The sequence below is a fragment of the Eleutherodactylus coqui genome, chromosome 5 (genome assembly GCF_035609145.1).
Source record: "Eleutherodactylus coqui strain aEleCoq1 chromosome 5, aEleCoq1.hap1, whole genome shotgun sequence".
Taxonomy (NCBI): domain Eukaryota; kingdom Metazoa; phylum Chordata; class Amphibia; order Anura; family Eleutherodactylidae; genus Eleutherodactylus; species Eleutherodactylus coqui.
In genome coordinates this window covers 93907792-93926735 of record NC_089841.1, presented here as the reverse complement: position 1 = coordinate 93926735, position 18944 = coordinate 93907792, and the positions used below count along the sequence as shown (strand labels likewise).

General features: G+C 43.9%; 1 protein-coding gene across 1 annotated transcript in view; it reads right to left on the bottom strand.

The window, feature by feature from the left end:
• ANKRD31 (ankyrin repeat domain 31) overlaps nt 1-18944 on the bottom strand; it is a 107274-nt gene that overhangs the window by 77609 nt on the left and 10721 nt on the right. Inside the window, exons 6-7 of the mRNA XM_066604889.1 lie at nt 15286-15365; nt 10510-10556 (exon numbers count right to left, since the gene is read on the bottom strand). Of these exons, the coding sequence (XP_066460986.1) occupies nt 10510-10556; nt 15286-15365 (127 nt within the window). The remainder of the gene's footprint in view (nt 1-10509; nt 10557-15285; nt 15366-18944) is intronic.

Genomic DNA, 18944 nt, shown 5'->3' with positions numbered 1-18944 from the left:
GAGCACCGGGTCCACACAAATGTTACCAAAGACAGGGAACACCAGGTGAAACAACCACCAATTTACACCTCTCCCTATCTTCTACAAGATGACCAAAGACCTACCTGAGTGGGGACATCGCTCCAAAAGGGCCCTTACTGCCCCTAGGGACAGATGCACACATGCCACAGCGGCCCTAGTACTAATAGGGACATGCCACAGCGGCCCCAGTGGTAATAGAGACATGCCACAGTGGCCCCAGTGGTAATAGAGACATGCCACAGCGGCCCCAGTAGTAATAGCGATATGCCACAGCTGCCCCAGTATTAATAGGGACATCCCACAGGGGCCCCAATAGTAATAGGAACATCCCACAGCGGCCCCAGTAGTAATAGGAACATCCCACAGCGGCCCCAGTAGTAATAGGAACATCCCACAGCGGCCCCAGTAGTAATAGGGACATCCCACAGCGGCCCCAGTAGTAATAGGGACATCCCACAGCGGCCCCAGTAGTAATAGGGACATCCCACAGCGGCCCCAGTAGTAATAGGGACATCCCACAGCGGCTCCAGTAGTAATAGGGACATCCCACAGCGGCTCTAGTAGTAATAGGGATATCCCACAGCGGCTCCAGTAGTAATAGGGACATCCCACAGCGGCCCCAGTAGTAATAGGGACATCCCACAGCGGCCCCAGTAGTAATAGGGACATCCCACAGCGGCCCCAGTAGTAATAGGGACATCCCACAGCGGCCCCAGTAGTAATAGGGACATCCCACAGCGGCCCCAGTAGTAATAGGGACATCCCACAGCGGCCCCAGTAGTAATAGGGACATCCCACAGCGGCCCCAGTAGTAATAGGGACATCCCACAGCGGCCCCAGTAGTAATAGGGACATACCACAGAGGCCCCAGTGGTAATAGAGACATCCCACAGTTGCCCTCAGTGGTAATGGTGACATCCCACAGTAGCCTCCAGTAGTGATAGTGACATCCCACAGTAGCCTCCAGTAGTAATAGTGACCCCCTACAGCGACCCCTAGTAGTAATAGCGCCCCCCTGAGACTCTCTACACTAGCCAGGAGTCAAGCGACATAACCAAACAAAACCTTTCTTACAGCCACCACACATAGAACCTGCTTACACCAGAGAATGAGAACAGAGAAAGCTGACCACACCCACACCTGGGAAGACAGATTTTATATGTACTGACCTGGAGTGATTGGCTGACTCAAAACACACACATGTCGAGCCAGCACAATTCCCCACACCTGAGCAGGAGAACTCCAGGGCTCCTGTAGTACCACAGGTCTCAGGAGACAGATGTGATATCTCCTCATGACCATATCCCCTCCATTGGACCCGGTACTGTAGCTTTTTTCTAAAATTCCGAGAGTCCAGGATCTTCTCCCACCTCGTACTTCTCCTCGCCTCGGACATTCACTGGTGGCTGAGTCCTTCTCGGAAAGGGATTTTCTTTAAATTGTTTAAGGAGTGACACTTGGAAAACCAGGTGGATCCTCAGGCTGTCAGGAAGATCCAGACTGAATAACACCTGGTCTCTCTTTGCAGTAATCAGGAATGGCCTAATTAACTTTTGCCCCAGCTTGGGAGTGGGTACCATGTGTCTTTAAGTTTTTGGTCGATTACCATACTTTATGTCCTACCTAAAAGGTAGGAGAGGCGTTATGCTGTCTATCTGCTACTTGCTTGTAATTCTCTTGGGTCTCTCGTAGTACCTCTTAACTTTTTCTGGGTTTCTTGTAATGCCGTCAGTTTGTGGGTGACGGTTGGAACAAGAGTATTGACAGGCAGGCCCGGAATAAAGACAGGATGTATTCTGTAATTTTAAAAAACGGACTGAGAGGAGGAACTGTGTCTGGCATTGTTATAGGTGAATTCCAAGGCGGTAGGTAATCCACCCAATCATCCTGGAGGTGAGAAATAAAACAGCGGAGATATTGCTCTACAGTCCAATTCGTTCTCTCGGCATGACCATTAAACTGGGGATGGAAAGCAGAAGACAGGTTAACAGTGATCACTAGGGCCATACAGAAGTTCCTCCAAAATCTGGATGTAAAACTGAAGCCCTCTGTCCGAAACCACGTCATCAGGAATCCAATGAAGTCTAAACATTTCCCTGATCACCATTTCCGCAGTGTGTTCAGCTGTGGGAATCTCTTTGATTGAGATAAAGTGAGCCATTTTTGTGAGTCAGTCCACTGTAACCAGGATAAAAGAATAAATGTTATTAAGTGGTATATAAAAAGGGTTTTGTCTCCATCAGCTGGTCAGCTTCTGATTAATTTGTGGTGTTTTTTTTACCTAGACACCATCAGAAGTACTGAGTTGCACAGCTGATTGGTAATTTTTACACTATCGATAGTACTTAATTCCAACTCTTCGAACCTATTGGTGATATAGGAATCGAGGTGTTAAACTCCGATTACAGAATTGTTGAAATCTAGCACTGTCAATAATACTAAACTTCAACTCTTCGAACCTATTGATGATATAGGAATCAAAGTGTTAAACTCCAATTTTTAGGACTGTTGGACTCAACGCGTTTCACCACTATATTAGGTGGATCATCAGGAGTGTTACAGAGCTTGAATGTCGCTTGTTAGGAGTATATGTAGTAAGATTAGTAATACAAGGGAGAGATTGTTTAGGAGTCTACATAGACAGAATTATATACCAAGGAAATGTTTGTCCTAAGAACAGGATCAATTGCACTTCCAGATATGGTTGAAGGTGACCACAATGAGTCAAAAAAAATTTATTAGAGAGATGAAAAGCTGCCTATTGTTCTCACAGGTCAAACTCTTTATCAGATGCAACTGGAGAGCTAGTTTCTTTCAGCATTGAATAACCCCTAAAGGGCATCTTTGCCTTGGGGCCCTTCTGCTATAGATTACAGAGAAGGGTTTAACCATCTGACCAGTTCAGCAAATAGTCAGGCCCCCTCCAGATTGACCACTATTGAGAAGGGTTCGGTGAGGGCTGTATGACTTCAAAATTCAATGCTGAAAGAAACTAGCTCTCCAGTTGCATCTGATAAAGAGTTTGACCTGTGAGAACAATAGGCAGCTTTTCATCTCTCCAATAAAATTTTTTTGACTCATTGTGGTCACCTTCAACCATATCTGGAAGTGCAATTGATCCTGTTCTTAGGACATACATTTCCTTGGTATATAATTCTGTCTATGTAGACTCCTAAACAATCTCTCCCTTGTATTACTAATCTTACTACGTATACTCCTAACAAGCGACATTCAAGCTCTGTAACACTCCTGATGATCCACCTAATATAGCGTTGAGTCCAACAGTCCTAAAAATTGGAGTTTAACACTTTGATTCCTATATCATCAATAGGTTCGAAGAGTTGAAGTTTAGTATTATTGACAGTGCTAGATTTCAACAATTCTGTAATCGGAGTTTAACACCTCGATTCCTATATCACCAAGAGGTTCGAAGAGTTGGAATTAAGTACTATCGATAGTGTAAAAATTACCAATCAGCTGTGCAACTCAGTACTTCTGATGGTGTCTAGGTAAAAAAACACCACAAATTAATCAGAAGCTGACCAGCTGATGGAGACAAAACCCTTCTTATATAGATCCACAACGACCTATTGTTATACCACATAACAACTTCCCTTTTCTCGGGCAAGATTCCAAGTGGATCTAATTAAAGGGTTATATCGTCAAGTTATCACGTCAATCTCTTTTGGGTTCATGCGAAGATATAGATACATCATATGAGACCCACTACAGTGATCACTTGATATATATCTCCAATGATTGACTAATGTTTGTCCTAAAATAATCAGTCGTACCGTGCATCTAACGACTTACGTGTATCTGTGTTATTTGTTGTGCCCTAGTGTGCTTTATTTTAATATACCACTTTAAAAAATGTATTCTTTTATTCTAAGTCCCCTCTGTGATAGGGCTTTAATATATACTTTTGGAGACTTTTTGACTGCCCCTTCTGTGAATTAGTCCACTGTAACCAGGATGATAGTCATTTCTTTAGAAGGATAAGATCCACAATAAAGTACAGTAGTGCCTTGGCATACAAGTGTAATTCGGAGCTCTTAACCCAAAACGTCAAATCACTTTTCCCCATTGAAAGAAATTGAATTGCCATTAATGCGTTCCGGATTAAAGGCATTTCAATTCATTTCAATGGGGAAACTAACTACACTACATGTAAAAAAAAAAAAAAAACATCAACACTCGCCTACTGCCGGCGTTCTGGTCCTCACAATGGTCTGCGGCGCTGCTGCATACTGCTGCGTCCTCCTCCACGCCGACAGAGCATTTATTCCTGGAAGAGAGGCTCGAATATCCCGCCTCCAGCAAGCTAATCCTCTAATTGGTCAATCCAGCAGCGCTTCAGTCAATGAAAGCCAGCGCTGGGTTAACCAATCACAGCCATTCAATGACATCATTGGCGTCAGCCTTGCCATTTCTGGAATCGGGCCGGTAGGACACAATAAAGTTCAATCTGCAGAAGAACAAAGCCCATCGTACTTGTCTAGCTGATAGTCTTTTCACTGTACAAAGAAATTCTACACTTTTATGGTCCGTAAGAACTGGAAAAGACCATGAAAGGCTACAAGGACCAGGCAGTCAAAACTGCCCGGAAAAGTGACATGGCCCCATCTAAGAGAGCAGACCCTGCCCCCCTGAAAAGTCTGCAGCGAATAGTTCTATTACCTCGCTCAGATTGTGAGAGGGCCAGATCGGACCGCGGAGCAGCACAAATGGTGTGGGTAAACCAAAGGGAGGAGGAAGAAGGCGGACTATAGAGGATGGGGACGCGCCATGCAAATTACCTTCCCTGGAGGGAAAGTGCCACATATCCATCCCCTAGATGTCCAGCATGATCCTTTGTCATTTCTCACCTTCCTTTGGTGAGGAAGAGGAGCCCAGGGAATTACAGTGAGAGAATCTTCATTGACGGATCACAGAAAAATTAGGGCTTCTCTGTGTCATCTTGCCTTCGTGAGGCAGGAAATCAGCAGGGGACTTAGAGCAACCTTTATGTCCATCCTCAGTAGGGGAATTCTGTCACCCTGTGAACTATAATAAACCGTCCAAGAAACAGTTATATTAGAGGGATGGCGCTCCAAAGGGAAAAAATTGTTGTAACACAATGACGATGGTAGAAAATAAGGATTCACCTTTGGCCCACCGACATGCTCAAAAGAGCTGACCATAGGCTTGTGTGGAAGTCCTTACAGGGATTGTGGGAGGGATTAATCTGTGGTTCCTATATCCACCAGGGTGGAGAGCAAGTAGTCCAAGCACCAGAAGGCATATAACGATCCAGGACAAATAACATAGGTGAAAGAAAAAAGGAACCTATGCTCACAGGAAATATGTGCAATTCCCAAATGAATGAAATAATGTAGGAGGAGCACTTACTAACTGCTGCGGGGGTCCCTCCTTGAGGCCCCCCTTAGTGGTTTCAAAGCCAGAAGAAAGTCTCTTTATGTCTACGGACTTGAATCACAAATTTATTCATTCAGACACAACAAATAGAAGGTACAGTAGATGTGGCAACGCGTTTCGAGGTTCCCAAGGCCTCTTTTTCAAGGATAAATACAACAAGGTGGCCAGACATGTGGTACATGAACAGTCCTGTTCTGTGTGGCATGCATCACCCTGTGTATTGGAGTAAACTGTGTCCTGTCTGTTTGGATCGATTACTATCAAGAAGCGAGCTAAGTCTGTAGGTTCTAGTGTTGGGCCATCCCTATTGAGACGATTGTCCTGCATGCAGGCAGAATTCATGTGGAATTTGTCTTGTGAGAGTAGGGACCCACGAGACGAGGACCCTTGTCGGTGGGCTTCAGTATCTTGGCCAAAATACGAACTAATAGCTAGTACATTCTATAACTATTCCATCTGGCTACGTATGCAGGTGTGAGTGTTTTGGGTCGTATGTCAGTCCCTGTTATGTCTGCCTGTGAGTCATGTCTTCCCATGAGTTCAGTTCGAAGTTCACTTTCCCTTGGAGTTCTGGTGTGGTGTAAACTTTCCTAGCAAATATTGTGTTTTTGGGGTTTCGTTAGGACGCTTCCCTGCATCTGTGCTGAGGCGCGGTGCCCTAGCGCCCCGCGGACGTGACAATGTATGGCTGGTAGGAGGAGTTAATTCTTCTTTTGCTTAGTGTCCATCTCCTAGTGACAGGAGCAATACCTGAGGTCTTCACTGTGTTATCCAATAACACAGCTGAGAAAAAGCTCACTATGAAGCAGCTAGTAGGCTTATACAATTTAATTAGAATGTGTTTTAAGAACTTCTCGTTTGTAATTTTGCTTAGCAGCAATAGATCAATGAATAATATGAGGTTGTGAGGTGTCAATATTATCTAAAAATAATACCATTTGTTTTTCAAGACAGGAGACGTCTATTACTATTACGGCAGACAACAAACTATTCTTCGGAGATTCATCTGCACCATTATTCTCCTGCATCTGACAAAGAAATAACAATGCTATGGTTTTCAACCAATAAAAACAAAATAATGAGAAATGGAGTGCCAGTCCTTTAAATTAATGATCAATGGAGGCCGTAGGGATATATTTATGGTATATCTTGTCAATATGCCATAAATGTAAGAGTTATGAATGACAAATATTTTCAACACATAAGTATATGCACGACCATTTTAATCTACTTCTTACTCACAGAATGCAATTTTTGTTGTTTGTTTTTTTTTTGTTTTTTTTTAAATCCGGTGTATTGCTGGAATTTTATTTGATCATTTGTGTTGGCTAACTAAGACATATAATCTAAACATCAGTAATATCAAATCAGGATCCCTCTCATAAAGCAATAAACCCTGCAAGAAAGGAGCATAAGACCAGTGACACACTGACATCTTTTGGCCTCAGTTTTGCGTCCCTAATACGGAAGTGCGTCCTGGCTTGACTGTGGGTCTTCTGAGCCGAACTCCAAACATTATAGTAGTGTACGATGCATGGAGTTCAGGTCAGGAGACCCACGGTCAGGTCAGGACACACTTCTGTTTTAAGGATGCAAAGCAGAGACAAAATACAGTAGTCTGTCACCGCCCCACTCTACCTCCATTGACAAGTGATGCTCATTCCACTGTAAAAGCACAGGAACGACTATGGCTGGGAAAACTTGTCAGGCATCTGCTCCAAACAAATTGGCTCATGTAAAAGGGCCTTTATTTTCTAATAAGAATCTGTATTTAACCTTCACAAAATACCAATGAGTGCAAATACAGAAGCCGAGTTTTTTAGCACAAAAAAATGTGCTGAAAAAGCCCCACTCGGCTTATACTCAAGTGAGGTAAAAAGAAGAAAAAAGGAATACTCACCGCTCAGCCGGCGTCTGTGTCCCCGGCGCGATGGTCTCCCTCGCGGTGCGGCAAGCTGCTTCAGAATTCTCCCCGCTGCCATCTCCCTGGCTCGGTTTTCAATTCTCCCGCTGTCAGCAATGTGTAACTAAGCACTGTGATTGGATAAAGCACTGGCCAATCACAGCCGGCGCTCGATCATTCACAGCTATTCAGTGAATGCCATGACTGAATGGCTGTGATAGGTTTAGCGAGCGCCGGCTGTGATTGGCCAGCGCTCAATCCAATTACAGCGCTTAGTTACACAGCACTGACAGCGGGGGAATTGAAAACCGAGCCAGGGAGAGGACAGAGGGTAGAAGTCTGAAGCAGCTTGCCGCACTGCCGGGGAGAGCATCGCGCCGGGGTCACAGGCGCCAGCTAAGAGGTGAGTATTGCGGGTTTTTTTTTACCTAGTATATACTCTAGTATAGCTAGGCTTATACTCGAGTCCATAAGTTTTACCAGTTTTTTGTGGTAAAACGTATTGACTCGGCTTATACTCGGGTCGGCTAATACTCGAGTACATACAGTAGATAGATTTAAGTTAGCTCCATATTACAGTATGCAAAACAGACCAAATATGAAGTAAAAATATGCTCATCTGAAAGTGTCCTAAAAGAAACCGTTTTCACCTCCTCAATATTTACATCCATTTCAGACTTTGTCTTTCAAATACTGATGCAAAATACTAACCAAAATACTGCCTTATGAAAGTGGTCATACCCAGAGAATGCTACATTTTGAAAAACAAAAAGCCACTGACAAAAAAAAAATGCCACAAAGTGTTTTGTATTCAATATACACTTTAAAATACCATGTAGCCGCAGGGTTTTTAGCACACAAAAAACACCTTGAAAAAACGTTACGTAAATCATGGTGTGTTTATAAAAAAACAAACAAACAACAATGTGAAATGAGTCTAAAAGAAGATGAAGGTTAAGGGCCCCAATTTATTGTGAGAAAGGACATTTGAGTGATCGTTAAATTAAAGGGGTTGTCCGGCCATAAACATTAGGTCTCATTACTTCTGTTTGCCCAATACAATGCACTTTGTAATATACATTGTGCATTGTAAATTAGGCAAACAGAAGTTATTCACTTACCTCTTGGGCTGCCCCCCCCCTGTGTTGCTCCTCGGTTGCCATGGGTTCCGACAAGTCTCTTGTCCTCTTCTTGTCGGGATGACGGGGACAAGCTTCTCCGGCACAGCTCTGCGCATGTGCAGAAGAACTTCAGCCGCTGGGAAGCTCAGTTCTGCCTGCAGGGGAGGCGTGGCTGCTGGCTCTTCATCTCCAAGGTAAGAATGAGTGGAGGGGCGGGCTCTCGCGGGGGGGGGGGGGGGGTGGAGAGGGAGAGATGGATGGATGGATGTATGCAAGGGGGGGGGGGGTGCAGTGATGTGTGTGTGTGTGCAGGGACCCGGCTGACAGAAGTCCGGGGGGGGGGGGGGTCATTGTGAGAGGGGTCGCTGTGGGAGGGGCACTATGAGGGCATGTGTGTGTGGGGAAATGTTTTGTTTTACTTTACTTTAGCAGGGTGGGGGGGGGGCAGTAGGTAGCTTTGCAGTGGGGGGCTGCAGGAGAGTTCTCTCTTGGCTCTCCCCTGCCCCTCTCCATTCACTATACACTGTGCTGCTGTTTACACTCATGGTAGGATTTTATCGTGAACCATGAGAGTATAACAGTCTCCCCTGGCCACACCCCCTTTGATTATAGTATGCAGCAGGGGGGGGGGCCTGGGCGGGGAGAGACTGTAGATCAGTTCAATAGAGGTGGGCGTGTCATGGGCGGGGCTAGGACGTGAGCTGAGGGAAATCCTGCCTTTTCATGTCTCTTACTACCATCGAGAGCGCGCACACAGAAGAGGGAGAGCGCAGAGCATTGTGGGAAGGCAGCACAGAGGCGCCATCTTTGAAAGCTGCAGTGAAGATCAGAATCTAAGGTAAGAAACTGACATTGCAGCTGATCTGCCGGCCGGTTTGAGCCCCTGTATGCTGTGTGTTACTATCCTTACTGAAAGGAAAGCAGCAGCATTATAAAAATTTTTACCCTGTGTGGCCGGACAACCCCTTTAAGCAAGGGTCACTAGCAGATTTCTATGGTTTACACCAAATTATTCTGTTGACAGATTAATAAATAAAAACATGGTGTGAACACAATCTTACCTATAACAAGGAGTTACATCTGAATCCTCAAAAGCACGATTTAGGCTGCCTGTCCACGGGCGGGTTTGAATTGCGTTTCCCGCAGATATGCGGACTGCGGAGATCCGTCTGACGGCTCCTGCTCCCGGGTGGCGGAGGTCTGCCGTGGGATATCGCAACACCCATGGACAGGCAGCCTTAGGTGGAACCCTGAACAGAACCATAGACTTTCATTAGTCAAAGGGAAACCAATCAGATCTCTGTTTGACGTTTCCATTCCTTTCCAGCATTTATGCGAGAACAAAGAGTGTAGTCGACAACTCTATTCTGTTTAGCATAAATTCCATAAAGTTACAGAAGCCTTGTCAGAAACAATTGACTAATGAAACTGTGCTTCTGTGTCACGTTGTGCTCTTGGGACCTGTAGTTCTATGGGTTTCCATGAGCACACTGCTGCAAGTGTGGCTGATTTGGCTGGCTTATGGTGTGGATTTCTCCAGCTAGCCAATCACCACTGGTCTGCTGCATATATATACCAGCCCCTCTTTGTAGAGGGTGCTGGCCATTTATTCATTCTCTATCTCACTCCCACTCAAAGCTTGGTGTGATGCATAATAGTTTGAAGCGTTTCTCCCACTTTCCCCGAGGACGGACTGGATACCTGTATTCCCCCATCTGCATGTTATGCAGACCCCTTCTCCTTTGACAAGTGCAGCCTCCAGACATCCGATGTCATGTGAGTTGTCAGGTGGGTGATGCCTGATACTGTTCCATTTATGTCAGTTCGGTGTAGGACGTTTATTTTCCTTGGTGTGAGGACACTTACACTAGCTTCTGTTTAATATTTGTATGCATGAGTTTTCTGCGTGGGGTTGCTGTTTGTTGGTGTGAACAGCGACGTGTTCAGTGTGTATGTAATTCCCTCTTCTGTTGTAGGTCTGAACAGCAACAACAGTTGAGAGAATTAATAATAACAAAGTAACTGCAGTTTGGCTATGGTACTAACCTCAATTTCAGAAGAATCAAATAATTGCTGAGAATCTTCACATAAACCTGCAGAAACAGCAAACCCGTGCTTCTGTGAGAACATGCACATGTCAGCATTATAAGCTTTAGGCAGGTGATAAGGTAATACAGCATATTTTTGGACTATGGAAACACACTTTTTAAGCAAGGAAAAAAGCTGGCTAAAAAGTCCCTGCATCTTATACTCCAGTCAGTGGGATCTGACATTCCCCAGAGAGTTATCACCAAGTGTTATCTGAGGTGCTCTAAAGGATTGCAGGTCGGGAAGGGTATCATCTCTCCTTAAGGAGAGGAACTAGGTGTGTGAGAAGACTTATAAGGCCATCCATGCTCCACTTGAAAGTATGCAAATAAAAAAAAGGAACAATACCTCTGCAGCGCTACCTATTTGAAGTCAGCATTTCTGTAAATCTATGTCATAACAATGATTGTATTAAGGGTTTGACGTTAATTTGCAGGAATATTGCATTCCAATAGGTGGCGCTGCAGAGGTATTGTTCCATCTTCCTAATTTGCATAGGACTGCAGATGACATCTACTACATCAGCTGTACTCAGAATTACCACTTTGTTATTATGCAGATAACGCCTTCCACATTATCTATATTCAGACAGTTATCACTGTGTGTTATTTATGGTGTTATCTGTGTTTTTTTTCCTACATATTGCTTTTTGGGCTACTTTTTCATTGGGCGATTGTCAGAAGCTTTAGTGGCCAACATCCATTCCAATGATTATTACTCCTGTGATTTCACACAGTAGTGATAGTCGCTCACTGAATGGAGGTGGAACACACTGGAGATCTCTTACAGCCGCCTTCTTCAATTCACAGTTTACAGGCAATCATTCATAGACAAACACGGGACAACCGTCGCCCGTAAATCGCTTGTTTGAGCAATTATTTGGGCGATTATCAGTCAATGTAAAAGTACCCTTACAGTTTTGGGTATGGCAGTCTCTCATACATTTTTCCTGGACTCTCCTTCCTGTACAGATGCCAATGGTTGATTTCAAAGCGTGATGCAGATCTATTCCAGGCTGTGACTCCCCACTATAATACACTCATGTCATTAAAAAAAAAAATCCAGCCTCTAGAAGGAGTTACATCTTAGGCGCACAAATGATTACAGTTGTGGTGTGATTAGATTAACGGTCTTGCTACCTGAGATCCTAAAAGTGGCTCCACCCATGGCCTATAAAAAGGCTCTCGGAGGCTCCATGTGTGCAGTGACCTCTTTTCCTGCTTGTGTAGAGCTTGTTGACCACTAGACGCAACTGAAGAGATTTTGCCGAGTTAACAGAGTTTAAAAGGGGGTCCATTATTGGAATGTGGTAAGCTAGATGGTCGTATCGAAGAATTGCCCACCATCTGGGCCGTTCTGAACAGACTGTTAGGAGGTATTGGGACCAGTGGATGTGTGAGGGCACACAAGGTGATCAGGCTCAGGATGCCCTGGACAGACCACCAGTAGAAAGGGTCGCCCGATTGTCCAGCAAGCAGGAGCAGCTTGAACTGTTTCATTGTCCGCCATCCAGATATGTGGCACCATCATTACAGGCCCCTGCATCTGTTCCAGGCGTTTGGCTAAAGAACATCTGGTCTCACAACATCTATTATGTGACTGCCTTTGACACCCAGCGTTGCTTTCCTTTGCAGTGGTGTTGTGAACAATGAAACTGGACTTCTACAAAGTGGAACCAGGCTGTCTTCAAGAACAAATCTAAATTCAGTTTGAGCACTGATGATGGCCGTGTTCATGTCTGGAGACTTAGGGATGAATGCATCAATCCAGCCTTGGCTGTGGAGCGGCACACTGCCCCCACTGCTGGTGTGATAGCCTGGGGGGCACGGCATACAACAGTCACCTCTAGTAGTGGTACAAAGGACAATAACAGCTCAGTGTTGCCTCTCATGGTGGCTTCCTAGAGGCAGGATAATGCTCGGCCGCACACACAAGGGTGTCACAAGAATGACACAGTTCTGTGGCCTGGCCAGTTGTCAGATTTATTGCGAGTAGAACATGTATGGGATCATCTGGGATGCCAACTTTAACAGCCTGCAAGGTGTTACAGCAAATGTGGACCGATATGCCGCAGGATACCACATGGAACCTATCCCATTACCCATTCATATCACATCTTTCATCTAAGGTAGAAACAGCCGAACAGGGGACTAGAGCCTCCCTTCAAGTGTTCAGTTTTCCGCTATAAATGTCTTTTTGCTCTGATATTGTAATCATTTACTTATATCAATGTTACAATCACACTAAGAAAGTTTCATTCAATTCCGACGACTCCTTCCAGGAGCTTGATTTTTTTTTTTTGAAGAAGTGTATATTGCCTTCTAAGGCTGCCTTCACACGGGTAAGAAAATTATGTGACATTTGTGCATTACGAGACACACAAATCTCGCACAAATATGAACCCAATTCTTTTGATTGGTGTCATACACATGAGAGATGCTTACCTGCATGGCACCACCATGCAGGAAACCAATCGCGGCATGTTCTATCTTTCTACATGCTCTCGCATCGCCCAATGTTTTCAATGCGGCCAGCGGCCGCATCGCAAAACGTGCAAAGTGCACGTCATGCGAGGTTTCCCATTGAAAACAATGGGAAAAACTCTGCAATCCTCCGCCACGGCTGTCAGCCGTACTGGAGGATTTCTGCATCCCCGAAGTGATGCAAGGATGTTTTGACATGAAAACTCCTTGCATCCTCTGGGAATTCACATGGTGGGGAGCGCAATATGTGACCGTGATTCACGGCCCATATCGCACTCGCCAGTGTTAAGTTAGCCTAAGCGCGTATTTACAAATACAGTTACAATACAGAGACTGCAAGCATTTTTGCAATAAGGACTCAACTGCCTCAAAAATCGTGACAAATGCTGTAAAAACACATGTAGTTTTTCGCATGTGTTTCTGTGTATTTTTTAACTGTACCCACTGAATACAGCCTTAACAGACAACACTTGGCAAACACAGATCCAGAACATATCCACTGCTAAGGGAAGGAAGAGGGTGTTTAGATAATAAAAGGTAGGGAGAGAGATCATGATCAGTAGTTAATTGCTGGTGAGAATATTTGCCTTCGGTCACAGGCTACAAGCAAAGATACGGTAAATTTCTCCATCACCAGGAAATAGTCGAAGACAGAGCAGTTGCAGGTGTTTGGTGTAAATTAATATCATTCTATTTATTGTCTGTTAACATGCCCTTAAAGACGCTGCCCTTTTCTTTTCTCATTTTCTTCCCGCCAACTTTAAAACAAAAACTGTAGCAACGTGTAAACTACACTTGTGTGAACGAGGCCTAAAAGACACAGCTTAATCTGCAGCTTTGAAATTCTGCTACAATACCCGCATAGCTATATGAAGATTTTAGTGTGGAATGTTTCATGTCTTTCAGTGCATCTTGCAGAAATATTCTGGTCATGTGAAAGGTCTCGAAAGCACATCAAAAATGTGGTTCTGAGGCATGACAATATCTGCACATCAAACCGAAACTACAGTAAATTATAAAATTACTGGATGATAAATCCTAATCAAATGTGGTGTGTATGCCTGTAGAACGGGGGATGATGATATCCAAGAACAGGTAAATGAAACCTCATATTAACCACTCGTGTTTTCCTGCCTACGTTAAAAAGATTGTGTGGTTTAGAACACATCTATACAACTTATTTAGATCCTGGCTTACTCTGGCAATAAGACCTGATTATATTGATATCAACAGTGGAATCTTCCGCGATGAGCGCCTCATTGGGAAAACTATATTTTTCTAAGGGTCTTTTTTTCTAAAGTTTTAGAGGGGGAAAATTATTTTGAACTCACCCAGGGACAGTGCAGGGGATAGTGCCGGGCGACAGAGCAGCAAAGATGTGAAATACAGGAGCTTTGTGTCACAGAGCTGCTTGTTCGGCATAAGGAACGTAATAAGCCGATTGGTGGAGGCGGGGAAGCAGCAGCAGTTTCCACCAGCGCTCACCACCAATCAGCGGCACGTATGGGCGGCAGTGGTGAGGAGAGAAAACTGGTAACTGACCGCGATTTAGTTAGCGTGACCACCATTTAGTTAGCGCGACCAACTTGTAACGCCAAGACTTCTGGCACATACGCCTTATAAGACACAGCAACTCCCCCCCCCCCCCCCACACACACACACTTTGGGGGGAGGGGGGGGAGAGGGCGGGGAGTGCGTATTATAAAGCAAAAACACGGCAAGCCTTACCCTGAAAATATGCCCTAGCTAGACCACATAAAAAGAAAGATCTAATACCTCTTTTGGGGCAAAAATTGATATAAGACAGGGTCTCATTTTGGGGGAAACATGGTAGATGTTCATGCCTTAACAAGTTCTGTGTGTATATAGTAAAGTATAAATAAAGGCTGTGAGGATTAAGAGCCTGGCAAAGAGGTGGACTGATTGAAAAACATAAGGTACATATGATAGAGATGTTACACACACTTCATATTTTTGGTCCTTTAATACTGTATTACAATGAACAAAAATGTTTTTGAAGCCTATGAATATGTTGCACATTTGCCTGCTGCCAAAGAGCCGCAAAGTGTTTTAACTATAGATATCAGTGCCAATAGAAACTAGATCTTTACTAGACCAGCTGGATTGATAGTATTATTGTGAGAGATATTGTAAAAAAATAATAAATATGAGTTCTGTAATATTTCAATGCATAACAAAAAAATATTCCGTATTTATCCACATGAATGAGCAGTTAATTGAAGAATCATACCAGTGTGATCCATGGTCGGCTGACAGGGACAACTTTCTTTGAGAAGTGGAAATATTGGCTTTGAATTTTTTTCCCAATTCCTAAAATAATTATAAATTATTAAGCTTTTCCAACAAATATAAGGGACTAACATACTGTACATTTTGAAGCTTAGTTACCGTATATTCCGGCGTATAAGACGACCTTTTAACCCCGAAAAATCTGCTCTGCAGTCGGGCGTCGTCTTATACGCCTTATACAAATATAAAGGTGTCAAAAAAAAACAAAAAACAGTACTCACCTCCCCCGGCGTTCTGCGGTGCTGCTGCGGGCTGACACTCCCTCCTCTTCCCCGACAGAGCATTGCTTTCTGGATGTGGGGCTTGAAATCCCCACCTCCAGAAATCTAATGCTGTGATTGGCTAACTCACGCGGTGTCAGCCAATCACAGCCATTTAACGACATCAATGGCTTAGGCCTTTTCCAAAATCACTATTTAATTTTCTTCCTACTTCACTTAAGTAAACTCCCGAAATATATGTTTCTATAAAATTTACCATGAATGTCATGCATTTTAAAAAAATGCACTTAGTCATCCGCAACCTCATAGAATTATTTTTTAGAAATTAAAACATCAATTGTGGCCCATACCTTCTCGTTCAACATCAGTATTGGACCTCACAAATGCTCTTTTAACTCAATGGGCACTAAATCTCACAAACTCTCTCCAAAATTGTGTAGAAATCCTACCCAGAAGATAGGAAGTCAACTTCATATAAACGCCTACGTAGTTGCCAGGATACATGCACCCATGGCTTTCAAAGCAGACAGTAGGGGAATGGTGGGGAAGGTAAGTACAGGTGTCACATCCCCAGACTCAACACTTCAGCTTCTATGTAACATAGTATGTAAGGCTGAATGAAGACATTGTCCATCTAGTCCAGCCTGTCTATCCTACTTTGTTGATCCAGAGGAAGGCAAAAAACCCCAAGGCCAGAAACCAATTAGCCCTTTTGGGGAAAAAATTCCTTCCCGACTCCCTAATGGCAATCAGACTGTTCCCTGGATCAACCCCTAATAGTTCCTACCTGCCTATATACCCGGATTGACACTTCACCTAATATTTATATCCTGTAATATCCTTCTTCTCCAGAAAGACATCAAGTCCCCTTTTAAACGCCTCTGTGGATTTTGCCATCACCACTTCCTCCGGTAGAGAGTTCCATAGTCTCACTGCTCTTACAGTAAAGAATCCCCTTCTATGTTGGTGATGAAACCTACTTTCCTCTAATCGTAGCGGATGTCCTCTTGTTACCGTCGTGGTCCTGGGTGTAAACAGATCGCGGGAGAGATCCATGTGTTGTCCCCTCATGTACTTATACATAGTTATTTGGTCCCCTCTTAACCTTCTTTTTTCTAGAGTAAATAGACCCAATTTGGATAGCCTCTCTGGGTATTCCAGTCCCGTCATTCCATGTATTAGTTTAGTTGCCCTTCTTTGAACCCCCTCCAGTACCGCAACATCCCTCCTGAGCACCGGTGTCCAGAATTGTACGCAGTATTCCATGTGAGGCCTGACAAGTGCCTTATATAATGGAAGGATGATGTTCTCGTCCTTCGCCCCTATACCTCTTTTAATGCACCCCAAGACTTTATTTGCCTTTGCAGCAGCTGACTGGCATTGGTTACTCCAGTTTAGTCTATTATCCACTAATACCCCCAGATCCTTTTCCATATCACTTTTCCCTAGTGGTACCCCAATAAGTGAATATTGGTGACATCCGTTTCTCCTGCCCATGTGCATAGTCTTACATTTTTCAACATTGAACTTCATTTGCCATTTTTCTGCCCAAGCCCCCAGCTTGTCCAGGTCCGTTTGTAGCCGCACATTGTCCTCCGTTGTATTAATTATATTGTATAATTTTGTGTCATCTGCAAATATTGATATTTTGCTGTGCAGCCCCTCTACCAGGTCATTGATAAATATGTTGAACAGAGTGGGGCCCAAAACTGAACCCTGTGACACCCCACTAGCGACTATGGTCCAATCAGAGTACGCACCATTTATTACCACCCTCTGCTTTCTATCATTGAGCCAATTTTTTACCCACTTACACACGTTTTCGCCCAGTCCGAGCTGCCTCATTTTGTATATTAGCCTATTATGTGGCACGGTGTCAAAGGCTTTAGAGAAGTCCAGATATACAAGATCAATAGATTCTCCCTGGTCCAGCTTAGAGCTTACTTCATCGTAGAAACTGATCAGATTTGTCTGACATGAGCGACCCTTCATGAATCCATGCTGGTGAGGAGTTATTCCCTTGTTTTCCTTGAGGTACTCATCAATGGCGTCTCTCAGAATCCCCTCGAAGATTTTTCCCGTTACTGAAGTGAGACTTACTGGCCTGTAGTTACCAGGCTCACTTTTGCTCCCTTTTTTGTAAATTGGAACCAGGTTGGCAATGCGCCAATCCAATGGTACTATACCGGTCTTGATAGTGTCTAGAAATATTAGGTATAGCGGCCTAGCTATCTCGTCACTTAGTTCCCTTAGTATCCTTGGGTGTAATCCATCTGGGCCCGGCAATTTATCAATTTTAGTTTTCTTTAGACGCTTCCGCACCTCCTCCTGTGTTAGGTATGAGATATTTTGTGAGGGGTTCGTTTTATTCCCCTGTATCTCGTGTGGCATTTCCTTTTCTTTTGTGAATACACTTGAGAAGAAACTGTTTAGTAGATTTGCTTTCCCTTCGTCATCATCAATGATTTCTCCTGCATTGTTTTTTAGCGGGCCAGTGCTCTCCCTGCAAATCCTTTTGCTGTTAATGTAGTTGAAAAATAGCTTCGAGTTGTTTTTGCTCTCTTTGGCGATCCGTCTTTCTGCTTCCTCCTTGGCAGTTTTGATCGTATCTTTGCATATTTTGTTTTTTTCCCTGTATGATTTTAGTGCTTCTTCGCTGCCTTGTTGCTTTAGTAGTTTGAACGCTTTCTTCTTTTCGTTTATTGCCCCTCGTACCGTCTTGTCGAGCCACATTGGTTTCCTTTTAGTTGAGTTCCTTTTTATTTTTAAAGGGAATGAACTGCTCACATGAGGCGATTAGGATCCTTTTGAACTTTTCCCATTTTTCCTCCGTACTGATATTTTTGAGGATGTTGTCCCAATTAATGTTACCGATAGTAGTTCTAAGCTCATCAAATTTTGCTTTACTAAAGTTTAGTTTCTTTGTCGCTCCCTGATAAGGCTTCCTATAGATTGACAGCTGGAAGTTGATTATATTGTGGTCACTGTTCCCCAGGTGCCCCTCAACCTGTACCCCCTTTATTCGTTCCGGTTTGTTAGTTAGTACTAGGTCCAGAATGGCCCTCCCTCTAGTTGGTTCCTGCACAAGTTGGTTCAGGTAATTGTCTTTAATTACTCTCAAGAATTTGTCACCCCTGTGAGATTTGCAGGTTTCCTTCTCCCATGTTATATCTGGATAATTAAAGTCCCCCATGATAATTACTTCATTGCGGTTTGACACCTCTTCTATCTGCCTTAGTAGTAAGTTTTCAGTTTCTTCTGTTGCTTTTGGTGGTCTATAGAAGACCCCTATCAGGATTTTGTTATTTTTTCCTCCCTGTATTTCAACCCACAGAGATTCCACCTGTTCGTCTCCTAGCCCTATATCCTCCCGTAGCCT